This window comes from Ceratotherium simum, chromosome 30, assembly GCF_057802395.1.
Source record: "Ceratotherium simum simum isolate JZ-2026a chromosome 30, ASM5780239v1, whole genome shotgun sequence".
NCBI lineage: Eukaryota > Metazoa > Chordata > Mammalia > Perissodactyla > Rhinocerotidae > Ceratotherium > Ceratotherium simum.
Genome location: NC_141929.1, coordinates 20,605,229 through 20,619,310, shown reverse-complemented (window position 1 = coordinate 20,619,310; position 14,082 = coordinate 20,605,229). Strand labels below are relative to the sequence as shown.

Here is a 14,082-nt window from a genome sequence, read left to right as displayed (position 1 = left end):
GACTGATTGGTTAATTACTGGACATTACTTAGTTGAGCACCTGTTCTATCCAGGCACCTGGCCCACACTCACAGTGTCATTTATTCTTCCCAACAGCCCTGAAAGTGGATATTGTCACTCCCATTCTCAGAACTGAGCTGATCCTCAGAAACGTAGGTAACTGGTTAAAAGAAGCAGCAGCATTCATTAAGGGGTAGAGCTGGAATTCAACCCCATCTATCTTGCTTCATAGCTTAGCTCTTTCCTCTGAACTTTGACATTTCTAGGGTTTGGACTGTAAATGTATTAGATCCCTCAGGAAGGTGTTAAAAAACACAGGCCCAAAATGGAGTCACTTATGCTAAACCCCACCTCACCAAACCAAGACTAAACTTATAGTTTCAGCTTTCCCAGAAATGGAATCTTAAAAGAGTCAATCAGAATGGCCTGATCAGCACTATTTAGGTAATCTGCTGAAAGACCCCTGCCATCCCCTAAAGAAAGTAACCTTGCAATAACCAACCAGCTTTTTTGCCTAGTGTAACTTCCTTGTTCCTACTCCCTTCTGCCTTTACATCTTTCATTTTGTACACCTCCTCAGAGCTCCTTTCTATCTGCTAGACTGGATGCTGCCCAATTCGAATTGATTTGTGCTATTAAAATTTTTTAAGACAAAATTTTTAATATGCCTCAGTTTATTTATTTTTTTTGTGAGGAAGATCAGCCCTGAGCTAACATCTGTCGCCAATCCTCCTCTTTTTGCTGAGGAAGACTGGCCCTGGGCTAACATCCATGCCTATCTTCCTCCACTTTATATGGGAGACCACCACAGCATGGCTTGACAAGTGGTGCGTAGGTGCATGCCCGGGATCCCAACCCCAGGGCCACTGCAGCGGAGGGTGTGCGCTTAACCGCTACGCCACCAGGCCGGCCCCTCAGTTTATGTTTTAATGAAGGTACAACCAGTATTCCAACTGAACAGACAACAAGAGGCTGGGTAGGAAGCCTGTAAATCCCATCCATAGTCAGGTAGCAAAAATTCAGCCCAGCTGTTAGGTAAGTGGGATATAATTCAACAGGCCCAGGCCCTGGAACCTAAGCTGTTGCAGTAAGGAGCAGTGACTGTGTGTGTGCATGCCACACCTCTCTCAGGAGTGCAAGATGCTAGCAGTCACCTCTTGGGCAGAGAGAAGAAGGAAGTTGTTTTCCAGAGGGTTCACTCAGCTTCTAGATCTGATACCGGAAAGCCAAAACCCCATCTTGTGCTTCCTATAATATCTACCACAGACCTAGCACAGGGCAAGTGTGCCCTGCATAAACAAACTTCAGGATTAAGTTCAACCTTTTTTTTGAGTGACTTGGGATGAGGCTGTTGGAGGCACCTGCTGATCAGATTTGACTGAATGAAATGGACTGAAGCTGAGATGGGCAGGATCTAAAGGAGTCTGAATGGACTGGGGTGATGGCCAATTTAACCAAGACAGAATTTAAATCACATAAAAGGAGCCACACCTACTTCACATCCTTAAAAAGAAAGGCTCCAAGATGGTGGAGCTATGGCTTCATAGGAGCATTTCCGGAAAACACGAACTGAATTGAGTATCCGAATCGCCACAGGCTGTTCTATGAAGAATCAGCACCAGTGGGAGGCAAAAATAAAAATATGCAGAACAAACAGGCTCACAAACCCAGACTGTGATCCCCTGGGAGCAGGGATAGGAGATGAGGCCCAGGCCACTAGTTCAGACTACATATATTCTACATCTATTATGTGCCAGACCCTGGGGACCCTGCAGGGAGAGAAGCAGACAGGCAGGCCCCTTCTTTTGTGCGATTTAAATTCTTAAGATATAAATATCTCAGTAGTGATAAATATTATGAGAAGAGAGTGATGGTGGCTACTCTAGACGGAGTGACCAAGGAAAATCCTCTCTAAGGAGGTGGCATTTGAGATGCTCATGGTCGGGGCTGGCAGGGCAGCCACTCCTTTCTCGCCTCTCCCCCCGAGCCTCCGGGAGGCTTTTAACAAAGGTACAGAGCTGGAGAGCCAATATCATTGGTGCCCGGAAGGGCGGGGCGGTGTTAACAGGAGACTGGCTTGCGAGGCCCCCCTCCAGGTGGGTAGAAATGCAACAGGCTAACAACGACAGCTACCTAGCGAGAGCAGCCAGCCGGCGGCTCTGGTGTGGCGCATGCGCATGAGTGCGGGCCGCGGTGACGTGCGCATGCGCGCGCGAGGGCGGGAGGCCTAGAAGGACCGCGCGCGGCGGGGGCGGCGGTTGCAGTTGCCGCGCGGCGCCTGGCGGAGCGGGGCGCTGAGGAGAGGGACTGAAGGAGAAGTGGCTGCTGCTGGGTGTGCGGGCGCGATGCAGACCCTGAAGCCGAAGCCGAAGCATCGCCCCTTCTGCTTCAGCGTGAAAGGCCACGTGAAGATGCTGCGGCTGGTGAGGGCCGGGCCGCGGGTGGGGCCGGTGCTCCAGCGCGCTCGGGGGCAGTGAGATATGGCTGTGAAGCATGAAGCGGGCTGCCCTGTCTGCTCTTTCCACCTCGTTTTTATTAGAGGCAAGGCATTCCGCTGTGCACCCTGGGGGTAGCAGGAGAGAAATAAGGCACTGCCCTCCCCTTCAGGGGGTTTACGGACACACTCCTAAAGCAAAATCTATCTGTCATATCTATATGAACGGCCTACGCCACAACCCACAAACCAGGTGCCCAGCTCACCAGGTGAGGCAGCCGCAGTTGTACCACTCAGAAGCCAACAAGATGAAAAAGACTAAGGGGTTTCCGTGGATGCTGTGTTTACTTACTCTAAGTCAGAAGTTTGATGTGATTGAGCTCAAGGCTGATACAGTCCAGAGCAGGGACGATGGAACTGCCCGTTTGTGGGGCGTCAGACATACCAGGAACATTGCAGTCAGTTCTCAACAGAGGTGTGGAGAGAATGAATCCGCATTTGGAGGAAAGTGACCTGGCTAGTTAGAGAAGTGTTTCCACTATCATAGGAGAATATGTTGAAGGAATTCAAAAAGCGAAAAGAGGAAGGAAAAAATAATTTTTAGTTTTAAATAGATGACCTATAGGAGAGAGAGTGGAAATAGTTAAGTTACAGGGAAACAGTTCTGCTTAATATGAGGGAAAGTTTTCTATTGGGAAAGTTCCAAAAATTCAATGGCCACTTGGAAAGGCAGTACCTTCCCAGACAGCAAAGGTAACAGGCGTAGATGAGCACTTAGGGAGGATGTTGTAAAGGAGATTCAGACTTCAAATTGCAAACAAAGTCCTTCCCACACCAAAAGTCTGTGATTCTGAGAAATAACTACAACAGAATACAAGTCAGAATGCATAGGAGAGGTTTAGAAAACTGCTCTGGAGTTCAAAGGACAGAGAGATTACATTGGGTTGGGAGTAAATAACCAGGGAAGAAGTGACCTGAGGGTCTGGGGTTTTATGCCAGCTAATGAAAGCTCTGGAACACTGGAGGAGGAATAGGATTTTGCAAGAAAGTTTTAGTTTTTGACATATTAATTTCTCAACAAACATTCTGAGTATTTAATGTATTTCAGGATCTGAGTTAGGACCTGGAACAACAAAGACAACCAAGACAAAAGTCCCAGACTCACAGGAGTTCTTCAGTTTAGTCAGAGAGACAGACACATGAGCAGATAGCTTTAATATGTGATAAGATGGAGATAGGGCACAGAGTGAGACATCCAACTGAGGATGAGATAAAGAAAGGTGTCAGGAAACTTCCTAGAGGAACCTACATTGGAGTCTAAGGGACAGCCACCTAAGCAAAGGCATGGAGGCAAAATAACAGCATGATTTATGCAGCAAACTATAAAAGGTTGAGTGTTACCTTATTTTTTTCATTCAACAAATATTTATTGACAGTCTTCCATGTACCAGGCACTGTCCCAGCCTCTTGGGAGATATCAATGAACAAAACAAAGATCCCTGCCTCTGAAGTTTCCATATTGGGGTGAGAGGGTAGGGGAGACAAACAATAAACACAATAAATAAAGAAATGATGTAGTATTCTAGAAGGTGGTAAGTGCTATGGAACAAAGAAATGTAAAGCCAGGTAAGGGAGTATAAGGGGAGGGTTGGAGAAGAGGGTTGCATGTTTCAGTAATAGAGTGGTCAGATTAGGCCTTGTTGAGATGACACCTGAGCAGAGTTGAGAGCGGCGAGGGAGTTAGCTATGAGAATACCTGAAGGAAGTGTTTAAGGCAAAGGAAAATCCAGTACAATGGCCCTGTGTCAGGAATGTACCTGAAGGGTTCAAGAAAGAGCAAGGAAACCAGCATAGCTGGAGAGGAGTGACAGGGGGACACAGTGGGATATGAGGAAGGTTTTGAGTAAAGTTGTATATGATCTGACTAACATTAAAAAAAAAATACACCAGCTGCTATGTTGACAATAGATTGGTGGGGGGGACAGGAAGAGATTGCTGCAGGGGCAAGGGTAGAACCAAGGAGACCAATTAGAGCTATTGCAGTAATGTGGGCAAGAGATGATAGTGACTTGGACCAGGGTGTTAGCAGAGTAGGTTACAAGAAATGATCGCATTTGAGATATATTTTGAAAGTAGCCCCAACAAGATTTGCTGAGGAACCAGATGTTGTGTGAGAAAAAGAAAGGAGTTCAAAATAACTCCAAAGTTTTTGGCCTAAGCAACTGGAAGGATGGAGTTACCATCCACTGAAAGCCTGTGAGTGAAGCAAATGTAGGCCAAGGATCGTTAAGTTCAATTTTCGATTTCATTGTTAGATTAGAGATGTCTATTAAACATCCAAGTAGCAATACTGAATAGGCATTTGGAATATAGAAGACTTGATTTTGTAAGGGAGATTGGCACTTCAGAAATAGAGGTATTTAAAGTCACGAGACTGATGACATCATCAAGAGATGAGTTTAGATAGAGCAGAGTACCATGGATTGAGCCCTTGAACACTTCAACATTAAAAGGTTGGCAAGAGGAGGAAGAACTAGCAAAGAAGAATGAGAGGGAGCAATTAGAAGGGTGGGAGAAACCAAGAGTATGGTGTCCTAGAAGCCAAGTGAAGAAACTCTTGAGGGAATGATCAACTGTGTCAAATTCTGATGATAGCTCAAGTAAGATGAGGACTGAGACTCGAACATTGGAATTATCCTGTGGATATAATTGTCAAGCAACTCTTTGCTAGAGAAGTAGACAGGAGCTGAATCATGGAAGACTTTGAATACCATGGTGAGAGGTAGGCTCTATTCTAAAGACCATGGGGAGACATCGAAGGGTTTTAAATAGGTGGAGAAATGCATAAACAAATTTTTATTTTAGAAATTTTACTGTAGTATCTTTGTCATGGTGGTTTAGGGAAAGGATACGGAAGGGCAGTAGTGGTAGGGATAAAGAGGAGGGAGTGGATTCCCAAAGTGTTTAGGCATTAAGTTAGCAAGACCTGATGATTGATCAGTTGTGGAGTGAGTAGGAGCAGTGATCTTAGGTTTCTAAGGCAGGTGATAAGGTAGGTGGTTGTATCACCAATTAAGATAGCGAATACAGGAGGAAGGGGCAAGATGAGTTCAGTTTTGGACATGGTGAATTTGAGAGTCCTGTAAGTTATTCAGATAGAGATTCTAAATGGTTATTTATGTGTGAGATGTTGAGGACAGACCTGGGATAGAGACCCAGATTCATTGAGTGGGTTGTGAACAGAATCTAAAGGAATGCCAGCATTTTAAAGGGATGGGTAAAAGGAGAGAAGCCCACCAAGAGAGAACTGTTGCAGAGGTATAAGAACAAAGAAGGGTGACATGGGAGCCAAAGGAGTAGAAAAGTAGAAAAAGGATAGCCAATGGCAAATGAGTCATGGGGTTCCAGTAGGATAAGGGTTGAAAATTGTTCATTAAATTTAGTCATTCTGAAATCATTGACGATCTTAGCAAAAGCAGTTTCTATAGAGTAGTGAAGAAATGAGATATTAGTGGGATATTTAAAAGAGAACTGGAAACAAAGGCCAGAAGTTAAGAAAGATATAAGAGCTGTACATATGGATTGGGGGAGAACCTAGCGTGACCAAAATCATGGGAACTTTTAAGAAAATGGATTAATCACCAATGCTAAATTCCATGGTGCAGAAAGGTTACAGAGGATGGGGACTGAAAAAGTGACCTTTGATTTCATAATCCATGAACTCAAGACCTTGGTTCAGTAGAGTAAATGAAGTGGTTTGAGATGACATGTTGCAAATAGTAATTATATTAATTGTAAAGAATGAGTTAATTATAAAGAATGAGTTATTTAGTAACTAGTTATATTTACTATGTAATCAAACTGACCAAGTTATAAGTTTAAAGGTAGGCTATTTTTACACTAATAAAGTAATTGAAAGAATTATGAATAGGTAGCCTGTATAGATTTAAGGTTAAAAAGAGTATGTAGATGCTACCAGCTGACAGACTGATCATAAAAGTTTAGCCAGGGAAGACTCTTGACAAAACCATTTTCCAAGAACACAGACTTTGGATAGAGCTATATCTCCTAAGAACATCATGACATCGAAAGACCCTAGGAACTACCAGCTTATTTCTTCCTTTAAGTCACTTAACATTTCTATGTTCTATATCTTAGTTGGAAATGAGGAAATTGATTAATTATCTTCAGGGGTTTTTTCCACTTAAAATATTTGTCAATTCTGATCGCTTTGTATTTAGGTAAGAGGAAGTGTGTAAAAAGTGAAGCATCAGAATTGTTAGGGGGTTTTCTTCCCCCTTTTTTCCCCATAGAGTTCTTCAGAGAATTGTTTTTCTCTGACAGTTTGTTCGAAACTTTCCTCCCCAGTATTTTTCATGGCAACATTTTAAGTTTAAATTTGACAGTAGATTCCAGATGTTAAAGAGTTAAGGAGTGATGAGTAGATGATAGGGAATTATCACAGCCAGTATACAAACTTTTTTGAGAAGCATTTCAGGGAGAAGTAGAAAATGGGACTTTCTGTGGGGAACAAGATGAAAGGAAGGTATGTGTGTGTGTGTGTGTTTTAAGAGAAGACAACTTAGAGCTGGCCCCGTGGCTTGGCGGTTAAGTGTGCGCGCTCCGCTGCTGGCGGCCCGGATTCGGATCTGGGCGTGCACTGACGCACCGCTTCTCCGGCCATGCTGAGGCCGCGTCCCACGTACAACAACTAGAAGGATGTACATCTATGACATACAACTATCTACTGGGGCTTTGGGGGAAAAAAAAAAGAGAAGACAACTTAGATATGTTTATGGGATGATGAGGAAAGGAGCTAGTGGAGGAGGAGATTGAAAGTACAAGAGGGAAAAGATATTTAATCGAAAAAGATCAAGGGAACAAATGTGGGAAGGGATGGTATTAGATGTACAAGTGGAGTGATTAATTAGATTTAAAACAGGGACACCTAGTTCTCTAAAACACAAAGAGAAGTCAACATCCATACATTTTAGTCATGCCTCTTTTAGATGTGTGTGTATATGGCAGAAACCCATTTATTTAGTTCTTTTAGAAATGATCATTTTTACAGCTTAAACTTGTATTCAATAATCATTGAATAAATCATGTTTTTTTTTATAGGCACTAACTGTGACATCTATGACCTTTTTTATCATCGCACAAGCCCCTGAACCGTACATTGTTATCACTGGATTTGAAGTCACCATTATTTTATTTTTCATAATTTTATATATGCTCAGACTTGATCGATTAATTGACTGTTTATTTTGGCCTTTGCTTGTAAGTGTTCAGTTTCATCATTAAAATTAACTACTTTTTCCTGCCATAGTGAGACATTTTAATAAATTCTGTTCTTTAAGTTTTCTTAAGCCTTTAAGGAATCTGTGATAGGCTTAGGAAGGAGAGACTCCACCTCCTGCTAATGCACTCTGTATTGTTCCTGGGGGAGATTCTCAGGGAACCAGGGCAGCCACAGAGCATAAATTCTCCTCTGAGCTCCATCTATCAGTAGATGTGGCTGACCCTTCTGTTAGGAGAATTCACTTAAGTGTAGATCTTCTAAAGAAATTTAAATTTAAGATCATGGTTAATAAAATTATAGAGCATTCTTAATATTTACTTCCCTTTTAAATGCATGTTGTTATGGCCTCAAACTTGGGGGATGTATACAGATACACAAGTATCTACATCTTGCACATCCCTGATCATTAAATGGAAAATCAAAATAATTTGGGAGGCTGAATAAAGCAGAATTTTATCTTACTTAAACATGTCTGTAATCATTAATGCTAAATAATTTTTATCTCATCTTGTAGAACCTTATTTCATAGCATATGGACATTAGCTGCCATACTCATAGCATTAGGAATAACTGCCCAGTGGAGTGCCCAAATGGTTCTGGAAACTGTCAAAATAGGCAAGTTGAAGATATTAGTTAAGGTGTACATGGCCCTTCAGCCTAGAGTGTAAGCTGGTTCTAGGAAAAACTGAGTGACTTCACCTCTTTCTCCTCGTTCAAGTCTTATCCTTAGCATCCTATCTCCTTGGTCTCCCTCCTAAGACTCCCTGCTGGCCTTCCCCCTCTGGCTGGACTGGTAGCTGCATTTGTCTTCCTATACTGCACTTGTCTCATCATCTTGGATTTCATAGTGCTAATATCCAAGCTGATATCCCCTATTAAGGAGAGAGGACTTTCGAGCTATTCTCAACCATAAACATGCCTTAAAGTGGTAGCTTCTGGAATCACCTTTGAAGGCCAGTGATGAGCATTTTAGGCTAATCACAAGCTGAGAAAGTCCCAAAAGGGGAAAGCTGGGAAATGCTGGGATTTTCATAGCACCTCTCCAAACTCCTACTTGATCTACACTTTAGAGCTGGACCTGACTGGAGGGAGCTCTAGGAAAAAAGATTACAAAGCCTTCCTCAGTTGGTCCTCAAGAATACATAATATCATTTAGCAGCTGAAAGGGCTAAGTGAAATTATTCCAAGGATTTCTTCAAGGAGATGATGAACATGGTCCACATCCTCTTAATCTTGTACTCAAAAAGTTGTATAGTTGCTCTTCACACTCTGCTTTTCAGGGTTAATAAAACCAACACGTTTTAGCATTTCTTTTTCTCCAAACTGTAATAATTCTCTAGAGCTTCTTACATGTCCCACTAATAAAATTGGAGCCCTAAGTTTAACAGAATACACTCAGAGGGAAAGTGGCCTATGTGTAGCCACTGAAAGTAGTCTCCAAATTTCTAAGGATCAAACTTTGCTGATATTGTAATCTTTTCGAAATGGTAGTATATGGTCAACTAAGTTATTACTCCATTATGAAACCCAGATTCCTCTCTGCTCTCGATCTAATGAAATCATTTATTCAACAAAAGTTACGTATCTGCTAATCCCAGATTCTGTAATGGGTTCTTTGATAAGATAAAAAACCAATCTTGTACCTGAGACACTTTCACTGTAGCCAAGAAGCAAGATAGATGAGCGATTCAGTATAATAGATGCTGTGACAGATGTCTATGCAGGATAGTGTGGAGGCACCCAGCCAGGGAAGAGGACCAAATCATAATAGGCTTTCCTGAAGAAAACTATGCCTGAGCCAAGGGCTGAACGATGAAAAGTAGCTAGCAGACTGATATGGGGATGAGAGGGCTCCCTGGTACAGGGAGCAGTGTATGTGAGAGTATAGGGGGGAAAAGAGCATGACCCTCAAGCCCTGCAGCTAATTCTGAATGGCTGGGATACTGAGTTGTGAAGAAGAGAGGGAGCAAGAGTGGAGGCTTGAGAGGCAGTAGGAGGTCAGAGCATGCAAGGCTTTGTATGCCCTGGTTTTAACCTAAAGGCCACTGGAAGCTTTTGGAGGTTTTTAAGTCAGAGGATGACATGATCAGCTTACATTTTAGGAGATCCCTGTGGCAGTATCAATAATGGCTTGGAGAGGAACAAAACTAGAGGTAGGTCTCAGAGGCCACTTAAAAGTCTGTTACCATAATCCAGGCATGAAAATGGTAAAGGCCTGACCTCAGGTTATAACAGTAGCTGGAGAGAAAGGGGAGGATTATGAGGCAGGATTGATAGGAGTGGGTAACTAAGGAAAATCAAGGATACCTGCCATTTCAATAACTATCTTGAGAGGATAATGAGATAGGAAGTATAGGAGGAAGAATAGGTTTAGGGAAGGGCCAGGGAGAGTGGTGTGTAATGAGTTCACTTTGAGAAATACTGGGTTTAAGTTGTACCTTTTAAAGCCGTAGTTCAGAATGAAAACACTTCATTTCAAGAAATTTTTAAATGAACGAGATACGTCATCAGAAATAATAGCATAATTGGCTAGCCATTGCATACAGATGTATGGGAGTTTTTTTTCCTGAAAATTGGCACTTCCTCTTAAGAGTGCACTGCTTTAAGTCTTATTAATTGTATTTTAGTAACATAAAGTTGTTGGATTTACAGTGTAGACTACTTCACACTTTCTTATATTATTAAAATTGAGCATTCTCACTTTCCCGAGTACCATTCTACCATAAACGTTCTGCATAATATATCATCCACTCCTCACCATATCAGTTCTCCTTCCAACTATATTTAAGTAAGAAAGAAGCTTGTAGGGCCGGCCCCGTGGCTCAGCGGTTAAGTGCGCGTGCTCCGCTGCTGGCGGCCTGGGTTCGGATCCGGGCGCACACGGACGCACCGCTTCTCCGGCCATGCTGAGGCCGCGTCCCACATACAGCAACTAGAAGGATGTGCAGCTATGACATACAACAATCTGCTGGGGCTTTGGGGGGAAAAATAAATAAATAAATAAAATCTTTAAGAAAGAAGCTTGTAGGGCCGGCCCCGTGGCTTAGCGGTTAAGTGCGCGCGGTCCACTACTGGCGGCCCGGGTTCAGATCCCGGGTGCACACTGACGCACTGCTTCTCCGGCCATGCTGAGGCCGTGTCCCACATACAGCAACTAGAAGGATCTGCAACTATGACATACAACTATCTACTGGGGCTTTGGGGAAAAAAAAGGAGGAGGACTGGCAATAGATGTTAGCTCAGAGCCAGTCTTCCTCAGCAAAAAGAGGAGGATTAGCATGGATGTTAGCTCAGGGCTGATCTTCCTCACAAAAAAAAGAAAGAAAGAAGCCTGTAAAGTAGTTAAATCATTGATGTATCATGGGTTAAGAGAACCACTGGGCATCATTGTAGACCAAATACAATATAGGTGTCATTATACTATAGCAGTTTGATTTCCTAAAAGATAAACACTAAGTAAATTTGTTTAATAAAATGGAACTTTCAAAATCTTTAGGGAGCTGGTTCATTTTTTTGGTGATCTTCATGTAAAGCTGACCTTTCTATTCTGTGTTTTCAGGATATTATCAACTCACTAGTAACAGCAGTATTCCTGATAATCATATCTGTGTTGGCAGTGATGCCAGAAACCACAACATTTACAGTCCTTGGAGGGGTAAGTGGAGGTCTTTCCGATTCCTTCCTTTAGGTTTGATCAGAGTTTGAATTTACCTGAAAAATAGACACAAGAACAGAAAACTCTACTGTATTCATCCTTGGGGCTCCTAGGTCAGTATACAGTACCTGGTGGCTTAATACTTTTTTGTGTGAATACATGCCCTGATTAATGTGAAGGAATATGATTTCACACTAAAATTGAAGTTAACCAAATAAAAAGGTTCCTACATATTTCTCATAGGTATGTAGGGCTAGACCAGACTGAGAAAATCTAGACTGAGAAAAGCTGCTGGAATCAGTTAACAACACTTAGCTCTGAGAAACCTGATGTCAAGCAAAAAAACCCATTGATGAGTTGAATAGCTCTCCCTTTTAAAGAAAAGGACACATAGCACTTGCTAAGGTTAGACAGACTGTTCTGAGCTCAGTTATTTCTTGCCCAGATCCTTCTTCAGTTGGAATATAATAGAAAATGTCTCATGATAAGGGAATGGTGGTAGGAAGCCTTGTAACTAAAGGATTATTTTGAACACTGCTTGAAGAGAGGCAAATCAATTTACTCAGACTTTGTCCTGGAAGGCAAGCCAAAATAAAAAAGTCAAGTAATTTAGTTATAGTTCCATCTGATAGTCTTCTGAGATTTCTTATAGGAGGTTCAAAATCATATGGCTTTTCTAGGTTCTGATCTAGAGAATTAGAAGGTTCTTCTTAAATAAATCTCCCTCCTCCTTCCTGTCTTTTCGTAGTATGGGCCACATAGGAGAACGATCACTATCGGACAACCATGTATATCAGAATCCATGGTTTTTTGTCTCCTTTATTAGGCCCTAAGCAACTTCATGAGGGATGGGAATTTTTCTAGAAATGAGATAGCACTGTAACAGCAATTTCCCCCGTTGTCTTTAAAGATAATGTTATCCCTCTACAATGGAGAAAGAGGGACCAGGCATAGGATTTACTTTCATTCACTTATTTACTCATTCATTCATTGATTCATTCTTTAAGTGCACTTTGGTAGGTGCTGACAAAGTATAGAGCTGTGCTGTCCAGTGCAGTAGCCACCAGCTACATGTGGCTACTGAGTACTGGAAATGTGGCTGGTCTGAACTGAGATGAGCTGTACGTGTAAAATATATGCTGGATTTCAAAGACTTACTACAAAAAAAAGAATATTTCATTAATTAGTAACTTTATTATATTGATGACATGTTAAAATGATAATATTGGATATAGGCTAAATAAAAAATATTAAAATCAATTTCTCTTGTTTTTTCTTTACTTTTTAATGTGGCTATTAGAAAATTTTAAATTAATTATGTGGCTTACATTGGTAACTCACATTATATTTCTTTTGTACAGCACCGGACTAGAACATGAGCCCTATCTTCAAGTTACTTAGAGCCTAATACAGGAGACAGAAGTACAAACAGCTGTATATAAGCTGTTGAGAGAGTGCTGCAAGCACAGAAAAGAGGAGGCAACTACCTCTCTCTGGCAGTGGAATCGCAGTTTGCTGGGAATAAAGGGGAGAAAATGAGGATGGTTCCAGGTGGAGGAACCAGCAATATGCAGAGTTCCCGAGTCCTGACAGGATAGGTAGGAGGTCTTCAGTGTGGTCAGCTGCACCTGAGATTCAGGGTGGAAGAAGAGCGGTGTCTGGAGCCAGAAAGCCAAACTTCCTGGCCGTTGGATGGAGCTGACCAAATAGCATGCAAGGAATGACATCCCCCTTCTCCAGCCCAGGCACCAGCTCTCAAATAGTCATCAGACTACCTAGAGATCATGTTCTACTTTATTCCCTTTCCCTCAGTTTTATTTTCCTAAGGCCTATTTAGAATTCCATCCCTTAAGTGGATGTAGCTCAGCCTTTGAGAGTTCACTTTGGATCATTTTATCACTCCGGTTCTCCAAAGCTTTTATCACAGCCACTATCTCCACGGTTTAGTCTTTGGCTGGTGTTAGCTATGACCCTTTCTCCAGTAGAATTTGCAATAGGAAAGTCAAACTGTTGAACGTTGGGGATAGAAATGTTGATTGATAACTAAATATTATCAGTAGGGCTTTAAACAATACATCCAGGAGCAGGTCAAGAGACCCAGAGAAGTATTTATTTCAGAGCCCACACCACTTCAGTATTATTTCTGCTCACTTAAGTTGTCTTTTCCCTTTCTCTAGGTAGGTACTGGGAAAACTTGGGAATGAGAATAAAATGATCTTTGAGGCCTCTTCCCATTTTAGTATTAGGTGGCAGCATAGAGAGCAATCCCAGTACCCTAGCAGGAGAGAAAGCGGTGGGCAGACGACTTAAAACCCGTGTGAATAACAGAAGTCCAGACAACGGCCACAGCAGTGACTCTGTGTCTTTGTTTCCAGGTGTTTGGACTCTTGGCAGCAGTGTGCTGTATGGCCGACGGGGCCCTTATTTACCGGAAGCTTCTGTTTAATCCAAGCGGTCCTTATCAGAAAAGTGCTATTCATGACAAAATATAAATTTTGTAATTTTATATTCCTTTTTAGTTGATGTTAAGTATTAAACATCTCTTTATTCTTCCACATATTTTCTACGGTTGTTCTCATTTTAATCTCGATATGGGAGCTGGAGGAAGAGATTTAGGAACTCTGCGCCCAGCACTTACCCTTACTGTAACTTCCAAGGGAGCGCTGGGAGCGCTTGGATTGGATCGGGTCG

At 42.2% G+C, this 14,082-nt stretch overlaps 1 protein-coding gene across 2 annotated transcripts; it reads left to right on the top strand.

Moving 5' to 3' along the window:
• Nucleotides 1-2,240: 2,240 nt before the first annotated feature.
• Nucleotides 2,241-13,948, top strand: CKLF (chemokine like factor). 2 transcript variants are annotated; one of them, XM_004431682.3, is made up of 4 exons: nucleotides 2,241-2,423; nucleotides 7,556-7,714; nucleotides 11,296-11,391; nucleotides 13,767-13,948. In XM_004431682.3, exons 1-4 carry the CDS (start codon nucleotides 2,346-2,348, stop codon nucleotides 13,881-13,883), a joined length of 450 nt encoding a protein of 149 aa, XP_004431739.1. In that variant the 5' UTR covers nucleotides 2,241-2,345; the 3' UTR covers nucleotides 13,884-13,948. The 2 variants fall into 2 exon arrangements, with proteins under 2 accessions (XP_004431739.1, XP_014643930.1); XM_014788444.2 differs by lacking the exon at nucleotides 7,556-7,714 and having other exon boundaries at nucleotides 2,247-2,423.
• Nucleotides 13,949-14,082: the final 134 nt, after the last annotated feature.